General features: G+C 43.6%; 1 protein-coding gene across 1 annotated transcript in view; it reads left to right on the top strand.

The window, feature by feature from the left end:
• KNDC1 (kinase non-catalytic C-lobe domain containing 1) overlaps positions 1-18,620 on the top strand; it is an 895,433-nt gene that overhangs the window by 84,047 nt on the left and 792,766 nt on the right. The window contains exon 3 of the mRNA XM_069611402.1: positions 1,300-1,358. Within this exon, the coding sequence (XP_069467503.1) occupies positions 1,300-1,358 (59 nt within the window). The remainder of the gene's footprint in view (positions 1-1,299; positions 1,359-18,620) is intronic.

The following is an 18,620-nucleotide window of genomic DNA, read 5'->3' as shown; positions in this document are numbered from 1 at the left end:
GGAGTCTGACCGTGGGGAGTCTACAGCTCAAGGGTAATGCTCTCCAGCAGAGACACCCACTGCAGAGAATCTCACAGTGGAGACTCTCCCATCCACCATGGCTATTTCTGCTTCATGTCAGAGTAGATCAGGGCCTCCACATGCTCGTGGGCACTATAGTCGCAGCATAGCAACCTAATGAAAAAAGTTCAAGGGTGCATCTGTGACATTTATAATGTTTCTACCTGGGCTTCAAACAATACCCTTACTCAGCTTTAGATACTGTGTCCGGTTGTAGGGGAACGTTTTTATTATGTAACAAGTGTTTTTTTTTTCCCCTGATGTGTCTACTGCATATCCAACGTATTGCAATGAACAATCGGAACACGGTAATTTGGCTATGCATTGTCTTTGGTCGTATGAGGTAGTGGCAATGTGCATCCTCATGATATAAGTACCTTGACACGGAAGTATTATATTTCATGTCTCACATGAATGATAAGACTTGAAAGCTAATTCTGCCCTGGTAATTCTTTGTTCATTTAGGCGACAGTTAAAGGTTGAGCACCACTACACACTTGTCGAGGGCCCTACACATAATCATTGGCACATGGCGTTCTGAAAGGGTCCTCCTCTCTGCTAAAGGAGGAGTGGAAATGTTATTCCCATGTTTGGTGTGCGCCTGATGACGGAACGGGGGTATTTTGGGGGCGTTGAAGAGATGTACGATGGATTTAAAGTGGATTGTGTGATGTATTTTGTACACAATGCTTGTGTTTGTTTTTCTGCTACTGCACCTTGAAGCTAACATTTTTATGATAGTTGCTTGTGCTACATATATAAAGAACAAAGGAGCAGACACATGCCATTGTTAATCATGTCACTACATCGAACGTTGCAGATGTTTAGGCAGTGCTTGAAGTTATGTTGCAAATGTAGTTCCCACAAATGGTTTCCCAGCCCCAATCCGTTTGCATAAGTGCTGTGTCCGACTTCTTGTTTGGTTGAAGTGCTGTAGTTACTTTAATTGTACCTTTTCTAACCCTGTGCAGAGTTGTAGATCATATACTCACACAATGAATGTTTATTATTCGTTTGTAAATCAAACAAATACATGCAATTTATAACAACAATATAATGTAGTGTTCCCTTAAACATTGGGGATGAAATGTGTAATGCATGTAGATTCTTGCGTGGCACATTAAGTTCTTCTGCAGAAGAAAATAATTAGACTGGATCACTTGAAAATAGCATCTATAGTTTGCATTTGATGCTACAAGTAAAGGATACAACATTTTAAATACATTTTTCTTTTGACAGACGATCTTGAAGGTGACTTCGTACCTCCAGAGTTTGATGTAACTGGGAACACCTTTGAGGTTAGTAATGACAGAGCACTGCTGTATCAGGTAATTCTGTTCTCAGCATACGTTTGAACGTTACAACAATGCCCTGCTAACTGTGGTGCTCCACATTCCTGTATGATGTGGCAACATGCGCTTGCCGTTCTCTGCTCTTGTATCTCAATGCGTTTGTTTCTGTTGAGGCATTTTGTAGTTTGAGGGTTTGTTATATTCCCTCCCAGCTTTGCTCCTCTAAAAAAGCAGAACTATAGGTAATCCTTGTTCATTACAAAGACACTACAGGGAGAAGGGAACTCTCAGGTAGAGCTTCATTAATGTACCTGAAATGCAAGGTTTGGTGCATGTACTCTTCTGTTAATAAAAGAGCAGTTTCTGCCAAAAGAGGAAATGTATTTAAAAAAAAGTAGTTATGTAAATGCGTGGTGTTGTGCAGGTGGATGGGAGGGGGCAGTACAGTCTATAATGGAATGGCATGTCATATTCACGCTTCTTGGATAAGCCCTACTGTTGGGCTCTTCTTCATTATTAAAGTATTCATGCTATGACAGCACTTCCACATCTGCAGCGTGTTGTTTATATCCCCGTGTTGAAGCAACAGTTTAGTAGTAGGGAAGAAGATTATTAATTAAACTAATAAGAAGTCAGAATGGGTTTGATGGTAACAGTTTAAAACTTTAACTGGCTGATTCACAAAGAAGTTACTCCTCCTGACTTACAAATGGTGAAGGCTATTTGATTTACAAATAAAGGACTGTGAAGAAGTTACTCCTCCTGACTTACAAATGGTGAAGGCTATTTGATTTACAAATAAAGGACTGTGAAGAAGTTACTCCTCCTGACTTACAAATGGTGAAGGCTATTTGATTTACAAATAAAGGACTGTGAAGAAGTTACTCCTCCTGACTTACAAATGGTGAAGGCTATTTGATTTACAAAGAAAGGACTGTGAAGAACTCTAACTAACTGCTACCTTTGTCTATTTTAACAAATGTGGCGGTATTCAGGCCGTAAATCCATCAGAATACTGTCAAATGGATTTATAATTATTGCCACTTTGTCTGACGGATTTACTGCAGGATTACAAGTGCTGGTAGGCAGTAGTAATCCCCATTTTCTGGAGCCCGTAGGACTCCATGGGGATTTTGGCAGAATTACCACTAATGGTAATTCTGCTGATTCTGCTGATTCTTTGGCGGGAAGGTGGTGGGTTTCCCTTCAGTTTTTTGCTGGAGAAAATCCTCCACCTCACCATGAAACCTGTAGTATGATACTAATGTAATTACCGCACGGTTTTTACCACGCAGCTGTACTCATAATAAGGCCCTTAAAATTAGTTAGTTAGCAACTTAGAATATGTTACAGGTGGGACAGAATGTGATGGGCAAAGCACCTGTGACATCCTGCTTCCAATATTACTGCACGAAGGTCCCCCTGCTCAATGCCACGCTATCAGAGCGAGAGTATCACAGGCAGCCCTCCCTTGAATATTTAAGTGTCCGTATATGCTCAAAATGGTATATGCTTTTCACACCACCTAGCATGTGTGTGGAGGACTGGGGTCAGCTCTCCACCTATGACAATAGTGCTTGTGTATTGCCAGAGACCGGTTTTAAAGGGCACATTTGCAATCCATTTTAACATGTATACTCCTAATTTAAGGGTCAAAACGCCCATAAAATTAGGAACGCTCATACTATTATGGCCATTGTAATGCAGTCAGGGATCTGAAAATCCCAAGTCTGCACTGCACTTTGCCTTTCACCTGGCTTGCGTGAGAAAGGTGGATACCTTTGAACTAAGCTTAAGAAAGGCCAGTATTCTGTGCAACCTTCCACTACATCATGGTTTAGTCCACCTGGGACATTGCAGTAGGGGCCCAGCCCTATAGAAATCTGTCTTCTGTTGAAACAAATGGATGCAGTCCGGCCCATGGTGCATTCTCTCCAAAACACAATCAGCCACAGACATGCTTCGACCTTGTTGGGCCTCATCAGTGAGGTGCAGCTGCCTTCCCTGTGGTTGAGCTTGCAAGGGACCCACGTCTGTGCATACACTCTCTCGCATAGGAAGACACATTATAGCCAAAATATGTGCTGGATGGAAGGTTTGGAATTAAGTTTTTCCACTGTCTGTACTGTGGGGAGCCTACCACACCACTGGTTATTTCCCATCTGAACTAACGCAGAAGGGGACTAACCATATGCAAGTCATTCTAGTACTGCCGCCAGTAAGGGCAGCTCAATCTGAAGTTCTATTCCACGTTCCCACCGAATAGAAACGCGAGCAACCCCAGACATATTTGAGCCTTGCTGGGCCTCATCAGTGAGGTTCAGCTTGGCTCCCTATGACACAGAGAGTAACAGTTCCATGTCTTGACACACACTTTCTCACTTAGGAAGACAAACCATGGCCAAAATATTTAATGGGTGGGAGGTTTCCAATTAATCTTATTCACTGCAAGTGCTCTGGGCAACCTTCTACACCAGCATTTCTGAGCCGTCTGTGCCATTGCAGCAGGAGACCAACAATTTCAGTCTGGTACTGCCATCAATTGGAGCAGTCCAGCTGAAATTGCAACAATACATTCCCTCGGTTAGGAAACACCAGCAGACTGCCAGTTTTGGCAGAGGACCAAGCCTGATGTGCACATGGTATTTCCCCTTCTGTAATGGCATGTCAGACTGATAAACAGTTCTCTGGATGATTGCCCAGAGCTATGCCAAAGACTATGAATCATACAAAACCTTCCATTCATCAATCTTTAGATTCGCCAAAGTCACCCCGAGTATGACTGTAATGATCAGATGTGGGTCCCGAGTCTGCTGTGCCTAGAATCCTATGTGTTAGGCAGAATCCTGTGCAGTGCCCTTAGGGACCACTACACACAATTAAGACTACTGTTGGCAATACAAGTTTTACCTTTGGTACACGCCTGTACTACTATGTCAGAGTGGTAGCAGTGGCGGAGCAGCCAGGCTTATCTCAAGAGTATATGAGCAGTAGCAGAGATTACACAAAGGGACCACAATTACTGTGACTCAAGCAAACACTGACTCAAGGTTTCAGGTAGAAAAATATAAGTACATTTATTTTTAAACCATTTGTTGTAAACACAACACTTCTATTAGATTTAAAACCACACAACAAATATACTACAACTATTCAATTCACTTTGTACAGTAAGTCTCAAGGTAAGTACCCTGTGTTTGAATGGACCGGTGTTATGAACAAAACATGTTACCATGAATACAATTGCGATTACTTTTTGACAGTTCGGTCTAATGACTAAACACGTATCCGTGACATGAAATGCTACCGGGGCAAAAACACACTTAGCCCCTGAGATACCCAGAGGGAGTTGGAGGCAAAAATCACAGGCAATATTTTGGTTAGGCAGACAGAATCGAGAAACACTCAGAGACAGGAGTTCGAGAGTCAAAGGGCCGGAGCCAGGGTTAAGTGACACCGGAGACCTGTTGCCGAAGATCACACAGTCAGACAGTTCACGATTCAACGTAGCCAAGAGTACTTTGATATTGTCAATGTTCAGAAGCAAAAGTTATAAGAAGGAGGGAAGACAAGGGCAAGCCTTGAAGATGAAGAAAAGGGGTTCACCCAGTTTCCTCAAGCAGAACACAGTACCTTATTCCAATGGTGCAGCTAGTGCTCTGGCAGTTGTTCCTGTTGGTTTCCCGCAGACCCACAGTTCCTTGAGCTTTGTTGTGAAGGAGGATGTCTGAAGGAGGTCTGCACCCCACAGGGATGAGGCCGGCAGCAGTGACAATGAATAAAAGGTGTGCTCCTTAAAAAAGGAGAGGCTCTTCAGGTGGCTATCCGGACCACTACAGCAGTGTGCAGCGATTTCGACCACGAAGGTGACCTCTGGCTGAAGAAGATGAGCTGGTTATCCCCACCAGGCTCAAGGGAAGAAGACTCTGGACTGGATCTTCTCTTAGTCGTCAAAGAGTAGATAGCTCAGGACTGCAGCAGGGCTTCACCGGGAAGGGGTAGTTGCAGCTGTCGTCGTTCTCTCCACTTCTCTTCGTTTCCTTGTAGTTCCAGTGGCAACTCTATGACTTCTAGCCCAAGAGAACTGCCTTTTATGCGCAAAACCCCCATTCACAGAGCCTGGCTGTCAATCACCCAGCGGGGGTTGTCCAGCCTGGACAACCACCTCAGCCAATCATGGCAAAGTGCGACTTGGGTTTCCAAGGATACCCTGTGCAGGGGGTGACTACACCCCTCCCTCACATTCAGCCCACCTAGACAGCCAGGCGCTTGGTGGAGGGCTTCTGGGCAGAAGCCCGCCAAAAGACGGTGAACAAAGAAGGCAAACCTAGTTTTCCGCACTAAGTAAAACACAAGAAGGACTTTAACAAAAAGAAATGGTGAATAAACCCAACCGGAGCCAAAAGAAAGACAATTTGGTCAAGCGGGTTTATGTTTGAGGCTAATATAATAGCCAAGAACAATACCACGTTTATCTAATATAATCGCTGTAGAAAGGTTAGGGTAGATACCACTGCCACCAGCCAAGTCTAAATGTTAAAAGAGCGAAACAATGCTCTAGGAGGTACAGATAAAAAGGGATATGAATTAACCCTTTCCAGTACTCCATGGAAGATGGGGTGTACTGGATCTGTGGTAGATTGACTAGGTAAAGTTAATGGTAACTTTACCCTTTTCTGGGGAACTGTAGTCAGCCTCAGAAATGGAGTCGGGGGAAGTCTCAAAGACAACCCTGTGCCCCGGCACCGAAGGTGCTGTGTGACACACAAGAAAAGGGGGCTACTGAAGTGGTGTACTTCAGAGTCCACAATCACAAAAACAGAGAAATATACCTGGCAAAACACAGGTAAGAGTGGGGGAAAAGCTCACACTCTTGCCAAGTGGAAAAAAAACAAACTCCAGAAGTCCAGCAAAGCTGCTGGGGGATTCACTAGGTGAGGGAAATTAGCCATCAATGAGAGTTATCCCTAACACTATTAAAGCCCAAGATAACACTCACTGATGCCAATGAGGTCGAAATATGGTTGGAGATGCTTGTGGTGCCAGGCAGAAGGGATGTGATTTAGCAGTTCATGCTGAAGTGACATTTTTGGGATGGTATCAAGCCTGATTTGCATATGGTCTGTTTCTGTAATGACACAGCAGATTGAAAAACAATGGTCTGGTGGTTTGGCCAGAGCCATCCTTGTGGTTATGATTATTTCAAAACGTTTTATTCATCACTCTATGGGTTTTCCAAAGTCACCCTGAGTGTTTAGGTTATGACCAGTTGTCAGGTCTGTGCCTGCTGGGCCTAGAGACCCAAACTACACGTCACTGATGATGCCCAAGGAGGCTGAAATATGTCTGGAGTTGCTTGTGCTCTCACGAAGAAGGTATGTGAATTAGCAGTTCTGGCTGAACTGACACTTTTGGGGTGGCACCATGCCTCACCTGCATATGGTCTTTCCACTTCTGTAATGAAATGGCAGGCTGAAATATCGAAGTTTGGAGGGTTTTCCTGTGGAATGCCAGATGTTAGAATTAATTTGAAACTTTCTAGCGGTCACTCTGTGGTTTTGCCAAAGTCATTACGGTGCGACAGGTATGCCAAGGTATGCCAAGATGTGGGTCCTGAACCTCCAGTGCAGAGACCTAAGCTTCACCTCACTGATTACACCTAATGTGGTTAAACTTGTCTGGGGTCGCTTGTTGTCTTGTGCAGAAGGGAAGTGACCTATCCGTTGGTTTAAATATGGTCTTTCCACTTCTGTAATGGCATGTCAGGCTAAAAAATGATGGTCGGGAATGGCAGGGTTTATTTAATTCAAAATCTTCCAGCGATTGGGCTTCAGTTTTGCCTTGGACAGGCACAGCAGATGCAGGGAAGAGAGGTCCAGAGGCAGCTCATCCTGGAGTGAATCCCTTTCAGAAGAACTGATGTCCTCTGGGGATTCATTCTCTTGGTATGCACACCCCTGTGAGCAAGCCTGCATAAAGGGATTTGTGCATGCAGTTCTGGCTTTCACAATAGTCCACATGCATAATAATGCGCTTCCCCCACTCACATATGGACATGACACACAAGTGCAAAACGTTTTTGTAAAGCAGGAATCAAATATTTGACATTTAAGTTGTGTTTCACTGGTAAACGTTTCTTTATTTCGTGCAGATTCAGTTTACCTCTGTTTGTCTGACATTAATGTCAAATATGTGATTAACATGAATTTCAGTATATGCTCTAATCAGTTGCAATACAAAATAGCTTATTTCAATGTTTTCAGTCTGTCAAAAACATTGCTGTTTAGTGTGGGCTTTTGGCAAGGCGTATGGATACATTGTAATGTGTATCTCTTTGTCGTTCCTGCATGCATGCATTTACTCTTCTTGCACACATCTTATCCTGTTATTTACATTCTATTGTGCGTATATTCAATCAGCCTTATTTGGCTTCTTAGTGAAAGCTTATCCTCTTCCTATTTACTTTCTGGAGTGATTTCGGCAGCACCCTCACCAATCACCCTCTTACTTTAAATAATTTTGACAAACCTTATAGTCGTTTTGTAATAGTTACTTCTGTAGTTTGTTGCAAAATAGTGGCCACTCAAAAGTACAAAAAAAAACATTGTTTTACTCCCACTCCGATACAAAGATGTAACCTTGGCACATTCACTATGTAATAAAATAACACTACAAGAGGTGGGTCCCCCTAGGAACAGCCATGTTATGCTTCATTACAATCCACGAAGACAGCAGATGATCTAACGCTGACTTCAACAGCCCTGATGAAAGTGGTGTAATTACCAATACCACTGAAACCGGTCGGCTTATCTTTGGGCTGCAACTTGGCACAAGAAGGATTGATGAATTCAAAAAATTCCCTGCCAGACTGCAGCCTTCACCTCTTACAAATATGAGCCCCCTGGATGTTCATGCATATATATAGTGGAGCTGATAATCAATCCACATACTAGTATTTAGGAGAACTGTTTGAAATATTTGGTCCATTCATCTCTCTGATACCTTTTAAACTATGTCAACCTACAGGTATCATTGGCTTATGGTAAATACGTAAATACATATACCAAGAACCTGTGGTGTTTTTCATAATTTTCTACTTCAAATAGAAACTGATTAAAGACTAAATGAATGTTTCACTTGGCAAGTAGTCTTCATATAGCAAAAAGGCAATAGAAAATGAAAAGGGAAGATTGATTCCCACGATCAAGTCATTGAAAAAAACAAAATCATCCGAATCAGAATGTGTGACTATCTTAGTGGGGCGCCACAGCCAAGGGATCAACAGACCACTATAGAGCATATACTAATTCAATGATCTCCTCCTGCTTTGTACCATCCGAAAACAGTTAATTGTTAATAACAACACCGTCTCTTACCTTGCATTCTGTCATTGCCAATTTAACTATATGGACCCTCTGTTCGCTTCTTCCTCTGCTAAGTGTTCTCTCCTCCTCCATGTCACCAACTTTCATTCCTTTTCTCTCCTACTGTATTCTTTCTCTATTACTCAAACATCTTCAGATTCATTCACGTATTCATCCACCATCTAGCTCACTCATCCATCCATCTTCACATTCCTATCCATGCACCCACCCTCACATTCATTTATCCTTCCCTACATGCTTATTCAATTATCCATTCATCCACATCACACTTATGCACTTTTCTATCCACACCTCCTAACACTGTCATATGTCCTTAATATTTGATTAATTCATTCATCCACCTCCAAAATCTTTCAGTAATCTCCCCAGTACCCTGCACTTCATCCATCCTCTTAATCATTAATTCACACACTCTCTCTCTCACTCTAATTCATGTACCTATCCTCCCATTCGTTTTCATTCATCAACCCACCACTTTTGCAGGCTCGCTCCAGTCTCTATCTGGTTTCCAATCGACATATCCACTATCTGCCTAATTGTCTATGTGCATGAACTCAGAAAATGTGTAAGCAGTCACAATTATTGGCCTTGCCAATACTTGTTTATATTCCAGTCTGTGTGTCTGATTTCTTTTATAAGACTCAATGTTTCTCTTTTTCCCTAGTTTATCATTGTGAGGAATTCCCAACAGGCAAGGGTGCAAAATAGTAACTTGCTAACCAGATTCCCCTGTTCGTCAACTCCACGCTAAAAGCATAGTGTACTTGTGCCCTGCTGCCTCAATAGCCTGATCCACAGTGTCCACCCTACTTGTGGCATAGAGCAGGTTCAAAGGTCACAAGATGCCCACTCATCTGCAGCAACAGCCAAGTCTCTCCAACGCAGGGGCAGAATTTAAGATATGCCCCCTCTGTACCAAAACTACGATGATCATTAGTAACTCTAAATAAAGCTATGTCTGAGTTCAGGCATGATGTATGCTATTACTTATGTACATGGCCACCACATTCCATTTGATATTGAACATGTGTCAGCTCCTGTGAGTTAGCCGTGTTGTGGAAGTTGGTATGTAATCTGGTCAGGCAGGTGGAGACTGCCAAATCGCAGGACAGAACCAATAAGGACCAAACCTCTTCTTAGAGCTCTTAGTGAGGGCAGGAAACACCCTCCACCAGTGACTGCCATACAGCAGGCAGCTGTCCTGCGCCCTGGCATCAAAGGAGCACACCCATTCAAAAGGAGTAGCCACATACCAGGCTGCCGAATCTCTAAGACCTTTGTTCAAAGCGAGAATGAAAGGGGCGGGTTTAGAATAGGCAGGTTAATGGAATGAGACTTCCACCATCTTGTTTCTCTCTGCCTCGATTTCTTTTTTCTGTCCTTTCCACTTCTTCTGGAGCAAGGCATCTTGGGTGTGACATAAGAAGGGCAAAGTCTATTCCGTTGAGATCAGGGATTGGACCACTAAGCCAGGCTAGCTTTGGGCCAATCACCTGGGTGCTTTTGCCTTCAAAATAAGGTGTCTCCCAACCCTTCAGATTCTCTCATATCCTCCCAGTTCCTCTCAAGTCCTGCATATTTACTCTGGAAGGACTCAATGGACTTCCTTTGGGAAAGTTGTACGTTCCAAAGCCCTCATTCTGAGATGAAGAAGGAGCTATTCAATGCAGAAGGAAGATCTGTGCCCTAACCACTCTAAGGTCACATTGGGAGTCACCTTTGCTGTAAACCAGGGCCTACTACTCTGCACAGGAATAACCTAGTGTTGGGAGAGTAGACCCTGAACAGAAACATAGTGTGCTCGAGTCCCCCTGAGTGGGCCTCACAGAAGCCAGAGGGGCAGACCAGCAGAATCATCCATTTCTACTGCACCAAACCGGTCGCTACGTGTTCATCACATTTTGAATGAAACAAAAGACGCCAGTGCTGGCTTTTGCACTCCACCAATTCGAACTTGCTAGCTTTTCGAACAAGCTCAGCGCTGCATCGTACCCTAGCTAAACCTGTCACCTATTAGGCCAGTATCGACTGCGCAAGGCTGGGACCCGATCCGAATCTTCGACGACAATTGCCCCGCCTTAAACCGCTGGTGCGATACTCATTGACCCCTGCCAGGCCCAATTGCAAAGCGATCCTGGGACTTCCCTGACCTGCATCGTTGAGACCCCCCCTTCTACCATACAGAGCAACGGCATTCACCTCTACTCGACACCCTCTTGCTGCTTGGGCCTCCTTGATCCAACATGCCCTAACTGAGCTTGATGCACTTACACCAACGCTTGAACCGGGTCTGATTTAGCACACCAAGAACTGAACCCAGGTACTGTTGACCGTGAACTGTCCCCTTTGTCCACTTGGGCCCTAAATACTGATTAGGTCATGATTGCACCTGTTTTCACCAAGGACATATCATTTTTGAAGGTAGTAACTTACCTACCTCCCCTGTAACTACGCTCAGAGTGCAACTTTTCTCAATCTGTTGCATCTTCTCTGTTCTTCCTTTATTGGACACTCCCTTTATTTTGGACTGTGTTACTGTGTGGTTTGGGTCCCTACTGATTCACCATCACAACCCTCTAAAGATAATAGCCCTCCCTCTGCCCACGTTACCCCAAAAGGCAAAGGAGGTTTAACAGCTGAAACTGAATTAGAGTTGCGTATCCACCATCATTTTAATCAGAGGATTTTGTGAGCCCTGAGGAAGACCATTCATGGATTTAACACGTGTTGGCTGTCCATTAAATGTTATTACACTTGAGTGCTGATTGTTTGATTACTAATTCAATCCAGACGTCCATATCTGGTCCCGCGAGGGAACCTCGTAATAGTACGGAATGCGTTTAACGACGCCGGCACCATTACCGGCGCTGTTAAACGCATTCTGCACAACTTGTAAAGAGGCCCATTATGTACAAGCAGAAGAATAGAGGCATACAAAACATTGTGAGGTAATTAGACTCTAGGGAGGTAAGCCAGTTTTTGGCACTTGTCCTGAATTGGGGGAGAGAGGGTGCTGTTCTTAGGGCTGTGGGTGGAGTTCCAGAGTTTGGAAGCTAATACAGGGAAGCTACTGCCTCCAGATTTCTGGCGGTTGTAACTGGGGACTTGGAGGCAGTGTAGTTGGGCTGATCTAGTGCATCTAGCCTATTGATTTTTGGTGAATGCACAGACCAAGTATTTAGGTGCTGAGTTGGTTAAGCACTTATGAGTAAGGGTCAAGGTTTTGAGGGAGATTCTGTTTTTGATAGACTGATAGCCGGCGTTATGTCTGGTTTCAGAAATGTGATGAGATCGTGGTACGTTGGAAGATGCTCTGATAGCATTATTTTGCAAGACCTGAAGTTTGTTTAAATTTCTATTGCTGGTTCCTAGGTAGAGCGCGTTACCCTAATCCAATCTGGATAGGATCAGCGCCCTAGCTAAGGTGGAGTAGCGTGTTGGTGAGAGGAAGGGTCTGCAGGCGTTTACCAGTTTACAAGTGTAGCATGATTGCATGATTGCATTGGGGTTTGGTTTGTAGATGTGTGAGGGCTGAGTGGGCCATTTTACCTCTAATCATTCAAGTACTCCTGTGGAGCAGAATCCAATTTGTCGGAACCATGTTTCTTACACAGACAATGCCAGTAAACATAGTTTCTCCTTTAACATTCCAATACAACTCCTATCCCCGTCTGTCTTGCCATATCATATAATGTTTTTGTACTTTCTCGATTCCAGTATTACGCAACCTCTACAAAACATTTAAAAATACACATTTTTTTAACTAGAAAATGTAAAAGCCAAAATCATAATGTGTGTGGCATGCAACCTATGCAAATTTAGCCTGATTCTTTACTACTAATTGTTTTTCTTCCTTCAGATTTCTTGATCAGAAATGTGTGTTAACATCCATTTATTCTATATTTAAAAGTCTGGCTACAAAGAGATCCATATTTTTCCCAGAACATTTGCAGCAGAGAGATGGTATTCAGTTGCCTTGTTATGTAGAAATATTGCTTATGGTAAACGTTCTGGTGTAAGCAAGCACAAATGTGTAACTTTGGCATAGAGTTTCCAAACGTTATTTTTACGAGCTTCTCTTGTTTCCATTTTGCTTGATGTATGTTTTTTTCACCCGTGTTTATGATGCATGACATTATGTTTAAAGAATATAATATTAAGGCACATATTCCATAACAATCAGAAGCTCTATGATACACAGTGTCCATTTAAGTGGGCCATTACTTCATATTTCCACAGGCCCTTTCTTGAAATGTTAGCTTTGTGATGAGGTTTCAATTCAGTGTATCTTTACGTTGCGTGTTGATGGCCTACAATGATGCAGCATTGCTTTTCTTAAGGTATATATATTGTCAGTGCATTTTACTACGTATGGACCCATTCTACTTCTCTCTATACGACTTGCAGTTAATGTATTGTATACAATTCATGTATCAAAAGTCAATGATTGAGAATGGTACATTCATGACATAAAACAAAACAGCATTTCTCGGAGTAAAAGTGAAGTACATTACATGTGCAATCACTTCTAATTTAAAAACGTGTTGTATCCATACACATCTGTAGCCTCTAATATTAGACTAGGGCTATCTAAGTCTAATTGCTTAAATGTCTAGGCTGCTTGAGTAGTGTCTTTATATTGCACTACTATATTCTTGGCTTGTCAACACAACAGTGTTTCAGCTCACGGGGACTTGGATAGTGCTCTTGTTGTAGCGACCTTCATCAGGACAGAAGTATTTTTTTTAAAATCCCCTTCATGTGGGTTCCTGTGTTCGATATCTACATGATACAAATACAGATATAAATCTAAAATTAAAATGGAGCCTGTATCCGGATTTATTTATATTGCCTTTCTTGCTTGAATCTTTTTTTTGGACCTTCAATGGGACACAAACCGTGCAGTTTCAATGTGCCTTGTGCACGTCTGGCTTGGTAGCATGGAAGGGTGGTCCGTGCTCAGTTGAGTTGTATCTGTAATAAAAAAGTATAGAGTGTAGGCTGAAAAGTCAGGAAATACAGATATATATTGTACTCGAAAAGGCAAAAGTATTACCTGATGCTTCTTGTTATTGTATCATTTTGACTTTGTTATGCTGTTATCAGTCAAATGATCTAGTGGGGCTTTTAACTATGTGGAGCAATAGCACAGAGAGTGATATAATTAGGCATTAGAAGTAATGCATGTTCTGCAATAAAATGTGTATAGCTCTGTAAAGCCGTGTGACATCCTTACCACACAATTAATGGGGGTCATTTTGAAACTGTGGAGTCCATTTGGTGGATGCTTTTGCTGAAAGAAGAGGAAATAATCTAGTCACTTCTTTCGTTCTGTTCAAACAACTGCTTTTTCAAAATTTCTTTTAAAGGACTGTGCATTAGGCAAGAACTCATTGAGATGTACATGGATTGCAGTGGTTATACGGCCACATCATGTATTTAATGATCCGTAGAAGAACATCTCTGTCTTCTACTGGCAATTAGAGCCATCCATGCGTGATACAGGTGGTGCACTGCTAAATTAGGCTTGCTAAAAAAGTGATTGCACTGTGTGTGTGTCGGTTAATAGGCTGAGAGCCCTGCTGTGCCACATATTGCACGTTTCTATCAGGTTTATTAGAATGCGGTGTGTGATATCAGTGTACACAGTATTCCAAATTGTGCTCACTCAGTGGATATGGGCTCGATCGTTTACCTCGTCCGTAGATGAATGTGGACCGCTGCTGTTGGACCTGTGAGACTGTGATCCGGTGCACGCTGCTCCTTCAGTTTTATGATGGTTGTTATGCAACCAGGAGGCTGTGGTCTGGAGCAAAGCCGGCAGCCAACTTAGACTAAGTTAGTCAGATAAATGGTGGCAATAAAGTGTTTCTGAGAGTTTATAAGAATACTTATCTTAGAACATGTTTGGTGCATATCTAGTTATAATTATATTTTTGCTTATGTATGGTGATAAGTACATGCTTGGGTGTGATCTTATACTTATTCATATGTGAGTGTCGCGGACATTGCACACAAGATCGATTGTACTACCGTGCGTGGCTGAGCCACCCGATCCCAATTGATAATTTAGTGGAAAGTGAATATTTCTATATCACCCTTTATGAGGTCCTTATGCTGAAGGTACATGCATGCATTTTTAATATACCATGGGGAGCTCAAAGTGATTCTAAGAGATCATATCTTTGAATACACAAGGTGCCTATCTAGTCATAATTGGATTTTAGCTTGTTTGATCATAAGTACTTGCTTAGGTGTGATCTCATACCTTTTCATATGCGTGTGCGCAAAACGTTGCAAACTCTTAGAATCACTTTGAGGTCAACATATCAACAAAATCTATATGACGTTTCCAAATGGCCCAGAGGGCTTAAGAAAAACTCCCCTTATTGACCTCATGGCATTTCCCGGATTGAATTCCCTACAAACCATACAGTTTCCTACAAATCTACTTAGCCGTTCCTGGAGGTTTGGTATAAACCATTCCTCCTAGAGCTCTGCAGCAGTTTGTCATCGAGAAGTGTAATGCTGTTGTTTTAGAACCACAAGAAGAAGTTCTGCAAGTATTACTACTTTCCCCATCAGCTGCTGTCTCCACAGCAAATCAGTGCGTGAGAAGACACACCCTCTCTTTGCCCAATGCTCCTGTTCCTCTTTAGGTGCTTTTCCTTGCATTTCCTTGCATTTCTATGATTGCTGTGTAGGGGGCTGGCAAATATACTTGCTGGGACACAGTTTCCTTTTTCTGGGAACCTGTAAATGGCAGATATGATGCTTCCTTGGGCGCCTTGTCTGCAACATCATTTCCTAGTGCTATGGAGTTAGTAAGATTAGTATGTGCAGTGCATTTTACAATGCTTACCACTGTGGACAGGTTTAACACTTCAATTAGTCTAAATAGCAGTGCAGCATGCTGGACAGGGGTCCCGTCAGATCTCCTAAACACTCTTCTCTGACACCTTGATAACCCTCAATGCACAGTGGAGGTTACATACGCAGAGTCAGAATAAATAGTGACCACCTTCCCCTTACTAATTTCTAGCACCTCTGTATGTGCCACTCGTCCTGCAGCTTGCGCAAAGTTATACGAAGGCAACCGTTTCTTCAGTCTGGCCCGGTATTTCCCATCTACAAGATCCACACATGGCTGCACCTGTGTGCCTCTCACCAGTGTCCTGATTATTTATTGAGAACCCATCAACACAGAGTAAATCACCTCCCTCCAAAGCATCCTCCTTAACACTCATCCTATCTTCCTCTTCTCCCTCACATGTTGCACAATCGTGGACAATGTCATTAGTTTTCACTGGCTTGCCTACACATGTCGCAGGATTGAGTAGGTGACACCGTATGGAATGTATCGATGCATTCGATAAAATAACTTCATACCCTGAGACTCATTGGGTCCTCAAAGTTGACTTGGACTTTTCCAAGATCACAAAGACTGCATACTCCACAGTGTCACTGGGCAACCCATGGTAGCGGTTGAAGACTTTTGAATTGCAAAAGTTGCTGCTGCTGTAGCTTACTCACAAGGAACCTGTCCCTGCATCAGTGGGTCTAGGAGACGGCTATAATATGCTAAAGCTTTATAGCCTAGCAATGTTTTGCTGGGTCAGGACCGCTGTCATCACCTGCCCACTCGAGTGAGAAAACAAATAAAATGGTTTCTTGTAATTCGGGGTCACCAAGACCGGAGCATTGCTGATCGTGGCCTTGAGTTCCTGGAAGCAAGTCACCATTTCTTCAGACCATTCTATCGGACCCGTCAACTTCTGCGGTTCCTTAAGTTCCTGCAGTAAGGGCCTCACGTAACTTGAGTAGTCAAAGATCCAAGATCTACAATAGTTACAGAGTCCCAAAAACGGCTACATTTGTTTCACCGTGACTGGCTGAGGCGTATTCTGAACTGCGGTGCCTCTTTCTGGTATTACCTTCCTTCCTCTGGGTGATATCACTTGCCCCAAATATAATATCTCTGTCTAGCATTACTGCAATTATTTCTTTGTCCACTGTGTACCCCTTCTCTGCAAGCAGGAGGATGAGTGTTATTGAATCTCTTTGATGCTTTTCTTCTGATGTGCTTGAGACTTGCATATCAGCCACATACCAGTTTACTGTACTGGACACATGTAAATTCCCCAAATCCATTTGAACCACCCTGTTAAAAACACTGAGTTCTCCAAATGGGGTCTGGCATGGATTCACATGCTCATATTCCCCGTTGTCAGGCTGGGAATCCTCGGTAAAGAAAAAATCAATTTCAGTTTAATTTCTGAACTGTCTTTCTCCCAACAACCAATCACTGAGCTATGGGTCATACTGCCCCGAGCCAATGACTGCCCTCTACCCAAGCCACTCTTCTGGCAGCCATCTCAGATTTTTACTGCACGTTCAAGTGTTGGGAGTCCTCGTGTTTAGCTCTCGATCTTCTACTGCTTTTTTTCACTTTTTGCAAGAGTTTTACTCTATTTTTCGGTCCATCGAGCCTTGTGCTCCATCAATCAACCTTCCAATTAACGGGGACCCATTTTTCAGATTCTTCAGCACCCCTCAAGTGCGGATTTTGTCAAGTTTCTTCGTGGAGGCTTCCAGAAGATTCTTCAGGCCTGCGCCACGTGGACAATGTCAGAGGAGAAGAAGGATTCAACTCCCCTTTTCAAGTTTTTGCTCCGACTGCGGCTTACGGAATGTCTTCTCAGGCGACAAACATTCCCAGTGCCTTTACTGCCTGTACCCAGTGGAAGAAGGAGGAAGATTGTGCTTTTTGCCAGGAGATGACGGCTCACACGCTGAAGGATCGGCATAGGTGGCTGAAAGAGTGGCTACATGCAAGGCCCCTGCTCTGGGTGGGTCCCAGGAGCATGCCTCTCCCGGTTCCAAGAAAGTTGAGCGGGCTTCTAAGACATTTGAGGGCACCCTTCCTGCGGGGTCCAACAGAAGGCTATGCACCGCAAGTCCACTCCCACCAGGAGCGTCGTTGCAGTGGGCTCCTCAGCAGCCAGGGCGCATCCGACGTCTCCAGTGACTTCAGTCACCAGTCAGTGCTCAGGGTCTTCGTCCAAGAGGAAGTCGGACCATCCAGGCAAACTCCAGGAGAAGCCCAAGAGTGACCTACCGGAGAAGGCCAAGGGGGATCGGGGCGATGACCCTCCCTCTAAGGAGAAGGCCAAGCAGCACAAGGAGTCCAGGATGCCCAAGGCCAAACAGGACAAGGGACCGGTCCTGACCGTGAAGGCCCAGGAACACCCGGCAAAGGCCCAGCCTTCCATCGAGGTGGTAGTGGCGTCTCTCACGAAGGCCGCCGAGGTGGATACGCAGGGTGCAACATCGAAGGAAAGAGTGTCCCTTCCTCCCAGGATGGAGGCTGCGTGTCGGCCCATAGAGAAGACCCCGGAGAAGAAGATTCCGGTCATCTACCCAAGACCGTCCCCTCTGGACGCGAAGAAGGGGGGGGTCAGGAGGTCCTCCAGGGCACGGATATCTCCTCAGAGGAGGAGCTCATTGTTAGGCAAAGTTTGTTTGCACTACCCTCTGGGAACACTACACACAACTCTGACCACAGGGATAGGCAACCTAACCTTTGGTATAACATTATACTACACAGTTTTGGTAGCGTGTTGAGCAGCCAGGCTTATCTCAGGAGGGGTAAATGTGAGCTGTAGTGGAGGTACATAGAGATTTACAGTTAGAGGTATTCAAATAAACTCTTACACTCAATGTTTCTTGCATAAACAATTATTAATTTATTTATCAGTCAGTTAGAAAGCCTTCTTCAGAAGGGAGCAATATAACAGTAACACACAAATACACTTCAATACTGTACACTCTTAGTTTCTAAATCAGTAAAGACCCTTTTGGGATGGCCCACAGACACAACCTA

This window comes from Ambystoma mexicanum, chromosome 8 (assembly GCF_040938575.1).
Source record: "Ambystoma mexicanum isolate Mex_15411 chromosome 8, UKY_AmexF1_1, whole genome shotgun sequence".
In the NCBI taxonomy this organism is placed as follows: domain Eukaryota; kingdom Metazoa; phylum Chordata; class Amphibia; order Caudata; family Ambystomatidae; genus Ambystoma; species Ambystoma mexicanum.
The sequence above is the reverse complement of the archived record's forward strand: the minus strand, read 5'-3'. Positions and strand labels throughout refer to the sequence as shown.